Here is a 12,067-nt window from a genome sequence, read left to right as displayed (position 1 = left end):
ATATCGGCTGTGTGGCAGAAGCGCGCCCGTCGCACTTTACCTCAAACTGAAAACAAACATTCTGCATTTAATTTGCCCAACCATGTACGGTATGTATGTAACAAGTCTGTAGGAGAACAACCTGTGTACATAACAGGCGCATGTGGAGCATTGACTGCAGAGTATCTGTGTGCATACCCTAAGCATGTATGTAACAAAATGTGGGTCCTAAGTGTGTGAACCATGCATGCCCACCCCGTCCCACAGGCCTGCCTACGACGCAGACTCTCCTTCAGATGAGGAGAGAAGGGAAGTGCCCGTTCAGAGGAAGTCCAGTCTCACTGAGCTGGGCAACAAAATCACTGCCCTGATTATGCCCAACAAGACGTTAGTAGTGAACCAACCACTAGTGTTTCGCTACCATCTACAGCCAGGCAGCACTGCTTTTTACTGCTGCGTAGCTGGTTAGGCTTAGTAGCTTCTCTGCCGCTCCTGAGCCTTATAAACTTTTCACACCATCGTGCCCACCTGAACTGTACTGTGCTGGCTCAGTTTTTTTCCGCCAACTACCGTGGATGCGTAACGAGGCCAGAGCAGTACAATTCGGCTTGGCTCAGTAGTGTGAAAAGGGTTCTAGATGCTGTAGCCTGGATTGTCTGATTTAGCCAACTGCTTGACAAATCTAAAGCGGTTGGTTAAATCATAAGCCAATCTGGCTTCCAGGCTGTGCTGCTTTAAGTCCAGGGAGCCAGACTCTGGTCCAAATTGACTGAGCCGAAAGACAGGTGTAAGCAATATACCTGGTCTAGAGCAAATGCTTTGTGAATCTGTCCCCTGAGACAAAGCAGTCTCTGGACATGTGGTTCTGGTTTCTGCTTCAACCAAACTCTCCTTCAGCTCTAATCTCTTCCATCCATTCCCATCAGGAGAAATAGTGTGCCTTTGTGTGTCCTGGGGAGTGTATGTGAGACATGTATCGCCTCGCCGCTCAACATGCTCTAGTGCTGTTTTTCTATTTTCTGTGTACCAGGTGTGTGCTACAGAGAACGCTTTGGAGTGGTCAGTCCACGCCGCTAACACCATCCTAACTTAGCCTAGGCGCCAGTCTTTCTGCATCGCTACATCACTGCTTTGGGAAGACGGACAGACAGCTGGCTAAAGCAGACTGTCTCATCCAGACATTAGCTTGGCTTCGGCTAAGTCTTACTTTGGCGTCCATTCTAAATCGTCTCTTTCCCTCTCTCCCACTCTCTCTCCAGTCCCATCCTGGCAGAGCAGGCCGCAGCAGCCCCGTGTTTGGGCTACTCCTCCCGGCCTGCGTCTGCAGCCAGCGGGTCCCGGGGACTGTGGCTCTGGCTGGCCCTAGTAGTGGTCCTAGCAGGCCTCCTGGCCCTCCTAGCCAGCCTGGTGCTGCAGCCGGCCGTGGATGGAGCGCCCGTGGGGACCGGGGACTCCTGGGTGACCATCCAGCAGCTCCTGTGGCCCTACACAGGGCTGAGGCACAACGGACAGCCACCGGTTTAGAGGGGCTGTGGCCCCAGCAGACAGGGATGGACGGGCAGGCACCTGGGTATGGTCAACCCCTGGAAGCACTTCTGCAACTTGAACCATCACGTGTGTTAGACTAGTTAGTGTGTGAAGACAGAAGCAGTCGGTGTGTTGGTACTGGGACTACTGAACACCACAGATTTCCTATTGGTGCCTGGAGACATTCTACAGCGCCGTTACAGAAAGGGGATTGTAATGTTGGCAGATCAAGTCAAGGACACCAGCATTGGGCTGTCCAATCATGTAATGGACTTCAGCGCATGCTATCCAATCACGTCACACCTTTGAGCGTTTGTTGGTCCATCAGCCTATGGACATCAACATGCTTGCTCGTGGACAGTGGATTTAGCCGTTTTTACTTTTTAAAACACATTTCATAGTAAACTTCTGAATCTATTATGGCATTTGCGGTTGCCTGAAGAGACCATCATTTTAACAATTAAAATGCATTTTTTTTATGTTTTAATTTATCGTTTGACAGTGGGGATATGTGTATATCTATTATATTGCGTCTGTTTTTGTTACAAACTCACACAAATGGTTTTTACTCTACTTCTTTAAGTGCTCACTTATGAAATTCATCCACTTTTGTATGTTCCAAAGACGGGGAGTCAAACTTTACACAATAAAGGAACTTTATTCTACAGAAATAAACTGGTTTTACATAAGGGTCCATCTGTTGTAAGGGATAAAGTTCACAGTGAGCAGTCTGTCATACCCACGATGTTTCGCACAGAGTAGGTTGAAGTAGCCGCTAACCTACCTGATACACATATTCCCCCTAATGGTTAAAGTTTATCATCGGGAATAGTTCAATCTGATCCTAGATCTGTGGTTGTTGGCTACTCCTACATAGAGCTTGGGGGTCTAGTATCTATTGTAGTCAGGAGTATGTGAGAGGCCGTGTAACACGCAGCAGTCTGTGCACGGCCTCGATGAACAGGTGGTGAGAGCGTCGTTCCTGTCCGGCGGGGGACATGCCGTCTCGGAGCATGTGCAGGAAGGTGGAGTGGAACTCGCTGCCGGGGTCCAGCTCTGGAGAGAACGCCTCACTGTGTTCCTTAATCCTCAGCTTTTGGCTCCTCTGGGCCCCCAGCAGGTACACACACCACGAGTCCTCTCGGACCGGGACTGGGTCTAGGTGCTCACACACCTGGGAGAGAGGTTAATTCTACGACACACACACCACAGCGACACTGGGATGGCTGCTAGGTGCTCCCACACTTTGGAGAGAAGGTGTCAATAGTAGGGTGAATATCCTGTCCATCTGCATGGAAATGTCAGTACTAGAGGTGAATCTCAATCAAATCTAGTCTGTCTAGTGTTTCCCCTATATGCACTGCAGCTCTTTCCTGATTCTGAAGCTATTTCTGTTACTTTCTGGGGAGGTCCTCTATCCAAGGACTGAGTGTGTTTAAACAGTATGCATCTCTAAGTGTACCTGCAGCACCAGATACTCGTGGCCACACTGCGTGTTCCACTGGCTCCAGGAGAAGGCGAAGGCAGAGGAGAGCAGGGCCATCTGTTCATACACAGCGTTTTCTATCAGAGGGTCCTGGAGAAAAGGTTAATGTTATGACAAGCTTTACAACTCAACACCATTTAAGCCAAACCAGATTTTAATTTCCACATTTTTTAGAGGGTCCTACAAGGGAGGAGAAAGATACTGCATTAGACGTTTCTACACTCCAACCTACTGTAGTTTTCACAAAATAAATTTCAAAAAAGAAACGTCCCTTTTTCAGGACCCTGTCTTTCAAAGATAATTCATAAAAATCCAAATAACTTCACAGATCTTCATTGTAAAGGGTTTAAACACTGTTTCCCATGCTTGTTCAATGAACCATAAACAATTAATGAACATGCACCTGTGGAACGGTTGTTAAGACAATAACAGACGGTAGGCAATTAAGGTCACAGTTATGAAGACTTAGGACACTAAAGAGGCCTTTCTACTGACTGAAAAACACCAAAAGAAAGACGCCCAGGGTCTCTGCTCATCTGCGTGAACGTGCCGTAGGCATGCTGCAAGGAGGCATGAGGACTGCAGATGTGGCCAGGGCAATAGATTGCAATGTCCGTACTGTGTGATGCCTAAGACAGTGCTACAGGGAGACAGGATGGACAGCTGATCGTCCTCGCAGTGGCAGACCACGTGTAACATCACCTGCACAGGATCGGTACATCCGAACATCACACCTGCAGGAAAGCAGTTCCTGGTGCCCAAGTTACACCAGGAACGCACAATCGCTCCATCAGTGCTCAGACTGTCCGCAATAGGCTGAGAGAGGCTGGACTGAAGGCTTGTAAGGCAGGTCCTCACCAGACATCACCGGCACGAACCCAACGTCACCGGACCAGACAGGACTGGCAAAAAGTGCTCTTCACTGACGAGTCACGGTTTTGTCTCACCGGGGGTGAAGGTTGGATTCGCGTTTATCGTCGAAGGAATGAGCGTTACACCGAGGCCTGTACTCTGGAGCAGGATCGAGGTGGAGGGTCTGGGGCGGTGTGTCACAGCATCATCGGACTGAGCTCATTGTCATTGCAGGCAATCTTAATGCTGTGCGTTACAGGGAAGACACCCTTCTCCCTCATGTGGTACCCTTCCTGCAGGCTCATCCTGACATGACCCTCCAGCATGACAATGCCACCAGCCAAACTACTCGTTCTGTGTGTGATTTCATGCAAGACAGGAATGTCAGTGTTCTGTCATGGCCAGCAAAGAGCCCGGATGTCAATCCCATTGAGCACGTCTGGGACCTGTTGGATCAGAGGGTGAGGGCTAGGGCCATTCCCCCCCCCAGAAATGTCCGGGAACTTGCAGGTGCTTTGGTGGAAGTGGGATAACATCTCACAGCAAGAACTGGCAAATCTGGTGCAGTCCACGAGGAGGAGATGCACTGCAGTACTTAATGCAGCTGGTGGCCACACCAGATACTGACTGTTACTTTTGATTTTGACCCCCCTTTGTTCAGGGACACATTATTCAATTTCTGTTACTCACATGTCTGTGGAACTTGTTTAGTTTGTCTCAGTTGTTTAATCTTGTTATGTTCATATAAATATTTACACATGTTCAGTTTGCTGAAAATAAACGCAGTTGACAGTGAGAGGACGTTTATTTGTTTGCTGAGTTTAGGTTTTTGGTTCAACAGTGTTACAAGCAACATGAATTGTGTGCCCACATTGCTTTGTGTAACATGCATCATCTAATCCAGATGGCACTCACCTTTGCGTTTACGCTGACATATTTGTCGGAGTATTGGTTGACGAAGATGTTGACCCCGGCGCTGACCATGGCTTTCTGCAGTACAGAGGGACTCATCCACTGGCCCAGGATGTGGTTCAGTCCTCTCTCCTGGTCTGACTGGAGCATACACTTGCTGCCCTGTCAGAGAGATGAGTCAGGATGCATTATGGCATGAATTTGGGTAATGCCTCAATAGAATAATAGCCTCGTTTCCTTCATTACCACTGAAAACATTGGCTAGATTTCCACAATACTGTTTCCCCAGATATGAATCACTGAGGAATGTTCACAAATAGAGGAAGCCATTTTTGACTGTTGAGATGCACCCAACAGTGTCAATGGAGGAGATGAAGCATGACAGATTGTGAGTTCTTGCCTTGATGGTGATACTGACTTCAGTGAGGGCTGCGGTGATGGTGAGCAGGGCAGAGTCCTGGCCCAGTGGTCTGAGCTCCCAGCTCTGGAACGGCATGTTGGCATATGAGTCCTGTAGAAGCGTGAAGGCGTAGAACGAGTCCATCTTGAACGAGATCTTCCGCTCTGCCTGGTCGTACGACGTCTCACTGATGCAGTCGGTTTTCCAGTGCTGACCTATTGATTGACAGATAATTTTAGATGTGTTGACTAGACATCATGGCTCTCAATAATGTAGAAAAGGGAATCATGTCAACTCCACACATTTCTATCTGAAAGTTCTGTACTTTTTGGGTAGAGTGCCCCCCACAAGGTAGGAACTACATTCAGATTCTGGCATATGTTAAATACATGCAACGGTATCACTATCAGTCCCATGTGGAGCCTGTCCAGTTCTTCAGGTGTCTCTCACCTTCAGGGTCCCAGCGGGCCACCTGGGGGTCCTCCAGGATCAGGACAGAGTCAGGCAGGGTGACTGTGACCCCTACAGGGGGACAGGTCAGGACCCCACTGTCCTCCAGCTTCATGGAGGCAGAGCCCTGGATCTGAGTCTGCTCTGTGGGGTAGGGGAACGGCTGCAGCCCTGTGTCTAACAGCTGGGGGTTGGGGCGAGAGACACCAATGTTAACTCAGAGAAATAAAGCTGGTTCTGTTACTTTCCTCAAGGGTATCTAGTCCCCTTGATTAATGCATCATATACTTTATCAAGGAGTTTACACATTCAGTAACTCACAGACGGGGTGCCCAGTGAAAGTCCATGGAGTACATTACACTGAGTTGTATGTAGGAAGGGAAACTGCTGTCAGAAAGGGCACTTTCTGAACTATACTGAACATAAATATAAACCCAACATGCAACAATTTCAACGAGTTCCATGAGCTACAGTTCAAAGGAAATCAGTCAATTGAAATAAATTAGGCCCTAATCTATGGATTTCACATGCAGGGGCGCAGCCATGGGAGGGCTTGGGGTGGCATAGGCCCACCCACTGGGGAGCCAGGCCCAGCCAGTCAGAATGAGTTTTCCCCCACAAAAGGGCTTTATTACAGACAAAAATTTCATCAGCTGTCCGGGTGGCTGGTCTCAGACGATCCCCCAGGTGAAGAAGCCGGGTGTGGAGGTCCTGGGCTGGCGTGTTTACACGTGGTCTACGGTTGTGAGGCCGGTTGGACGTACTGCCAAATTCTCTAAAACAACATTGGAGGCGGCTTATGGTAGAGAAATTAATATTAAATGATCTGCCAACAGCTCTGGTGGACATTCCTGCAGGCAATGCCAATTGCACGCTCCCTCAAAACTTGAGACATCTATGGTGTTGTGAGACAACTTTACGTGTTGCGTTTATATTTTTGTTCAGCATAGGTGCTGTACTTGGTGGTTTTGGTTCACCTCTCTCATCTCCCATCCATTGAGTTGTTGGGACTGTGGCGGCAGACGGAAGACATCGCAGTAGAAGACTCCTCCCAGGGGCGTGTACTGCTGCAGGTCAACCACCTGACCCTCATAGCTGTCAATCACTGGGTCCATCGGGGTAGGGGCGGAGTCTCCCTCACCTGGACAGGACACACGTACAGGTGAACGTGGGAATCACAATATGGAATGAAAGGGGCAGGTTAATTCTCAAGCAGTGTTTTATAGTAACAGCTAGGGTTGCAAAATTCTGGAAACTTTCCCTAAATTCTATTTTTTTCCAGGAAATCTTGTTTGAAGGACTCCTGGATTTCCTACTTATTCCTTCCTGATTCCAGGAATGTTGCAACCCTAAACATGACACTAAAAAGAATCCAAACAGAACAGTGAAATATATAAAGGGAATGTTATTTGACCACTTTGTCCTCTGAGCCAGTTGTAGTCTCACCTGAGTCATCTCCCTCTAACATTGTATCTATCTGACTCCCATTCTCCTCCAGCTTCTGTTTCGCATCCTCCAGCTGCTTCTGACCACTCCTCCTCTCCTCCTTCATAGATATCACACTCACCGCACTCTGACACACATACACATGGATGCGCACACAGACGTTAGCCTATGTCACTTTATTTTTTATTCATTCATCTTTTGGTTTCCAGCTTACCTTCCTGCCTTCAGACCCTCTGACAGACTGCACCTCTTCCTCTGCACCTCCCTGCTGTGTGCTCCCTCTCCTGTCACCATCTCCCTCCGTATCCTCACACTCCCCCACAGGGGTCTCTCCCTCCAGAAGAGGTTCCTCCCTGGCCCCCAGGCCTAGGGACATCCTGCTGGGGTTCTGGCTTTTCAGGTTGGCCCGGTGAGACAAGTGGTCGTAGTGGGTGTGGAGGATTCTCACAGCGACGTCACTGACTGCCAGCTGTTTGGGCAGCTCAAAGCCCAGCCCCACCTCCTCGAACTGGAACCCTTTAAACCTGGAGAGCCACAGAGAGAGAAACACTGTCACAAATTGAAAATACTAAATTGTTCTGTTTTTTCTTTACCCAACACACCCATAAGAATGGGTTTGAGTAGAAACAGACTGGTAGCAAGGAGACTAGATAGAAAGTCTCTATTTGTGTGAAGTGAATAGAACGAAAATCAGACATACGTCTGTGACGTGCCTTGGGTTCTTGTTAAGGTTAGCCCACAGACACAGTGTGATGATGTCATCCTGGACCACTGTCTGCATGTTCCCCGTCTCAATGTCTGAGTGAGCGTTGGCCCACTGTGGCCAGGGAGAAACACACAAACAGACATAAGCAAAACATGCTCATCTTACATTACAAAACTTAAATACAGTCGCTTCCTAAACAAACTGGCAGACATGTTTTCTGCATGCCTTAAACATCATCAGCACCCCTACCTTGAGTATCTCCTCAGTGCTGTGGTCAAGTTTGGATTGGATGAGAGTCTGGATGGAGAGCAGGGTCTCCTGGTATCTCACGGCATCCGCTGCTTCAGGCTGGTCCCTCAGCATACCCTCCAGCTCGTCTAGCAGCTGCAGGCGGAGATGAAGTGCAGCCATGTTTATGTTCATCATTCATTTGGTAGAATCCTTTCTCAAATAGAAGTGCTCTTGACAGTCTCGTTAAGTGGGATCAAAAAGGAACAAGTGTTTTTCAAATGAAAAACTAAATTGAGCGTTCTTATCGGACACATTCAGAACCGGTAGAATCCCGTTTCATGTCTCCGTAATGTTACCCTGGTGTTTAATAGTAAACCTACCTGTAAAGCCAGGGCACACTCCTTTAGAACCGGTTTGATCTGGACCTCTGGGTCCTCGCACCACAGGTTGATGAAGGTGTTGATCTCCTGCTGGACTGACGGGTCTGGACTCCCGTCACAACGCATGTACCTGTCCCACTAGGGAGAAAACGAGCAGTGTTTAACTATGTCAAATGGGGCTCATCTGATTGATTTATCTACATCTACCAAGGCCATTACGGTAGTCTCTTGGACATGGTGTCTGGTAAAACCATAACATGAAGGCTAGGACTAGCATAGCTAATATCTTAGTAACTACACAAAAGTCAGGCCAGAGTTAGAGCTTTAGAACAATCACACACCTTGGCTTTCGCTCTGGAGTCAGTCTCCCACTTGGTGACTGCAGTCTGGTTCTCTTCCAGTAGATGACGCAGTTCGTTAAGCTCATCCTCTCTGCGATCTTTGTCCTGTCACAGAAAGCAAGCAATGATCACTCTTTTTCATTAGTACATTATGGACAGGTTTAACTTCAAGCCATCTCTGTACACAAACACACCAATAACCATGAATGATAAAGGTCAGTGATGGTAATACCTTTAGCTCCAGTCTCTGATGTTCCTCATGCTCCTTTCTCTCTCTCTCCAGCCTCTCTTGCTCATCCTTCTCAGCCAGGAGTCGAGCCTCCTCTACACAGCAGAGGGGGAAAGGAGTCATGGGTCAAACATACACTCATGGGGCTACTTCAATAGCATGTACTGTATCTGATGTATCACTGTGCATACTATTGAAGCATCTATAATACAAATGGCAGTTCAATAACACAGATCAAATGGTGTACAAATGCACACACAGACATACAACAATTAGCCTATGACGGAGGTTTCGTTATGGATTGAATGATAATGAGAAATGACCAGTACCCTCTTCCTTTTGTCTTCTCTGATCCTCCTCTTTCTGAAGTTGCTCCTTTTCAGCCTTACTGAGCTTGCTTCCTTTCTTTTGGGCAGACTTGAACCAAATCAACAATTCAACTTAATGAACAAATGTAATCTATTGTGATCATAGACACATGTGCAAACTACTGAATTCTTGCAAGTTGTGGGCATTACAAAAGAGAGTATGAAGGTAAAGAACATAGCTATCTAAAGAACTTAAACTCTGAGATGGTGGGGAGAAACTGAGAACATGATATTATATCCAATTTAGCTAGCTATATCTACTAGGCCTAGCTTGTTATATCTCTCATGAATCAATATTATGCTATTCATAACAGTAGTTAACAGTTACCTTTGCATCCTTGGATGGCTAACAAGGAAAGAACATACAGAATATAACGTTAGGGGATAGACTATTTAGCTGTAGCAAGATAAGGCTGAACGAAGCAAAAAGAGACAAACACAGACTTGCAGCAGCCTCATAATTGCAGTAGCACTTGCAGTAAAGAGAACGATGATTTGCAGTGACTTGTTTGCTAGCTAGCGTTAGCTAACTCTGGTTTAGCTAACTAACGTCAGCTATGTAGCCAGTTTGTTGCCAGAGCAAGTACTTATGCAACTAGCTGTATCTAGCTACTTAATATCTTAACAACCTAACCAGATATTAATTTTCTAACGCACTAGTTAGATAAAGTAGCTAACATTTGTTTGAAAACTGCTCACCATTTTCTCTTGGTGGGATATCAGTCAGCTTCCAACTATTTTCGCGTCCAAGTTACCATGGGAACGGTAACGCACGCACAGTAGGTCAATATTTTGCTTTGCGATATGTACAACGATTTATGGCGTTGTTTATTAACTCATAGTTACATTTTCATTGTATAACTTAAAATGCCCTTTTTTTCAAAAATGTTTGTCATACAATCAAAATAAAACATAAATAAAAAGGCAAATTAAGTCATACAATCAAAATCTTGACACACAGGTCGATGTAAGCACGTGTTCGAGAGGTTCAAACCCATAATGTACTGTACATTTTTGTGCTTTCATTACATCTGGGAAATTCGAGGTAAAATCATGACGTCAGTGACCTTCAGGTCGCAAAGTCTGCGCTCTAGAAAGAGCCCTGAATTGCCGACATGGAATTCCGAGTGGGATTACCGTTCAAAACGATTTTTCCATGTTGGAGCTCGTTTTTTCCGAGTTCTCAGTTGTTTGAATGCACTGCAGTCGGAAATAGGATGTTTCCGAGTTCCCAGTGGTTTTTGATACATCGGCTGCATATTGTCTCACGTCAGATCAGATGGCGTCACGGAAGAGTGACGATCCTCGTGCTTTCTGACGTACGCCATTGGCTGTGTTCAAGAGGATCAAAACCGTATTATGGGTAAACTGTGACTGACCTACAAATAATAATGAGTCGTTATTTATGATGAAAAGGGATTTGTAGATGAGTCAGTCGGCAGTCACCTGCAGTCGTTTTGATGCTCTCGAACAGGGCCAATGACATAGGTCATAGCGTCTCCACCCACTCTGCCCGTTTTACAAAGACAAATATGATTATTCATGTTCTGAATCGTTCAGTGGGCTCCTTCTCTAACATTTTATTTAAACTATATCCCAAAACTCGGATTTCGTTTCCAAATACATCTGATAAGCACCGAGCTCTGTTGACATAGCAATGCAGGTTTCTCGTAACATCTTTTGAGGATTTTACATTTTGTGGTCGTCGTCTTCAAAGATCTTTCCGCGGGTCGCAAACTAAACTAAATTAGGATGACACAAGCTAAATGTAAATGGCTTTGAAAATAAAAAGCTTGATATACGCTCAGTGCTTCATTGGCATTTCACAGAGATATGCTTGTTTTTGTGAGAAATCTTTGCAAAAGAACAGGTGTAAAAACGGCTAGTTTTATCCGTCTGAGCGGTTGGCTGAAGATGCCCTCACCCGCAAGTAACTTAAGCTGACTCTACTTTGGCCTGACCCACTACAGGCGGTCCGGTAAGAACCAGGCAGATCTGTCCATATCCAGAATTGTATTCTCTACTCTAGTTCACCAGGACACATTAGCGCGCACACACACATATAGAAACACAAGATCACTTCTTATTGCAGATGAACGCACAAAACATTTCTAGAAAACTTTGCGTCCTCATCAGCTGATGATCACTCTGACCAAGAGTAGGAGGTGCCAGAGTCCAAATGTCCATTCGGGCACACCGATTGGCTGAAACCAGGAGTCCGTGATAGACAGCTGAGAAGGGAAGAAATCACCTAATAGTCACAATACCCATAAAAGCTAGCAGTCAAACAGGGAAATGGTTCCAATCGTTTTCCCCCCATTCATTTTTTCCATAGGGGATTTTAGAAACACTTAAAATAAGGATCGTGTTTTGTGTAGGTTTACCCTTGTGTGACGTTTTGATAACCGTGTAAGTGTCTCTAGGATTTTTGACCACTTTTTTTCTCTGGCCTCCATTGATTTACAGTAGTTACCTTAATTCTGGCCATCCTACAAGGGTAAAAACCTCAATAATGTTTGAATGGATTATGGTAGACGTGATGTTTGGACCATTGGTTTTCTTAGAGGATTAAATACACAATTGTCATAGTGGCCGTGTGCGAGAACGTCAGAACTGTTATGTAACGTAGGTAAATTGGGACTGACTGACTGATCTACAATAGTGGAGGCTGATGGGAGGAGCTATAGGAGAGGAGAATATAGGAGGATGGGCTCATTGTTATGGCTGGAATGGAAGAAATGGAACAGAGTCAAACGTGGT

General features: G+C 46.3%; 2 protein-coding genes across 5 annotated transcripts in view; one reads left to right on the top strand and one right to left on the bottom strand.

The window, feature by feature from the left end:
• The window catches only part of LOC129838434 (inositol 1,4,5-triphosphate receptor associated 2-like), a 23,947-nt gene extending 21,766 nt beyond the window's left edge, over window positions 1-2,181 (top strand). The window contains exons 36-37 of one of the 2 annotated variants that reach the window (XM_055905378.1): window positions 247-366; window positions 1,239-2,181. In XM_055905378.1, coding sequence (XP_055761353.1) covers window positions 247-366; window positions 1,239-1,503 — 385 coding nt within the window. In that variant the 3' untranslated portion in view covers window positions 1,504-2,181. The remainder of the gene's footprint in view (window positions 1-246; window positions 367-1,238) is intronic. The other variant, XM_055905379.1, reaches the window with a different exon arrangement.
• dnai7 (dynein axonemal intermediate chain 7) lies at window positions 2,145-12,067 on the bottom strand. 3 transcript variants are annotated; one of them, XM_055905382.1, is made up of 16 exons: window positions 10,007-12,067; window positions 9,636-9,653; window positions 9,269-9,356; window positions 8,943-9,034; window positions 8,711-8,815; window positions 8,370-8,507; window positions 8,008-8,142; window positions 7,766-7,869; window positions 7,267-7,576; window positions 7,053-7,179; window positions 6,584-6,747; window positions 5,607-5,790; window positions 5,175-5,371; window positions 4,760-4,918; window positions 2,969-3,082; window positions 2,145-2,680 (listed from the first exon to the last, which is right to left on the bottom strand). In XM_055905382.1, the coding sequence occupies exons 1-16, from the start codon at window positions 10,007-10,009 to the stop codon at window positions 2,411-2,413; spliced, it is 2,208 nt and encodes a 735-aa protein (XP_055761357.1). In that variant the 5' UTR covers window positions 10,010-12,067; the 3' UTR covers window positions 2,145-2,410. The 3 variants fall into 3 exon arrangements, with proteins under 3 accessions (XP_055761357.1, XP_055761355.1, XP_055761356.1); XM_055905380.1 differs by having other exon boundaries at window positions 5,157-5,371; window positions 10,007-12,065; XM_055905381.1 differs by lacking the exon at window positions 9,636-9,653 and having other exon boundaries at window positions 5,157-5,371; window positions 10,007-12,066.

Source organism: Salvelinus fontinalis, chromosome 39, assembly GCF_029448725.1.
Source record: "Salvelinus fontinalis isolate EN_2023a chromosome 39, ASM2944872v1, whole genome shotgun sequence".
Lineage (NCBI taxonomy): Eukaryota > Metazoa > Chordata > Actinopteri > Salmoniformes > Salmonidae > Salvelinus > Salvelinus fontinalis.
The sequence above is the reverse complement of the archived record's forward strand: the minus strand, read 5'-3'. Positions and strand labels throughout refer to the sequence as shown.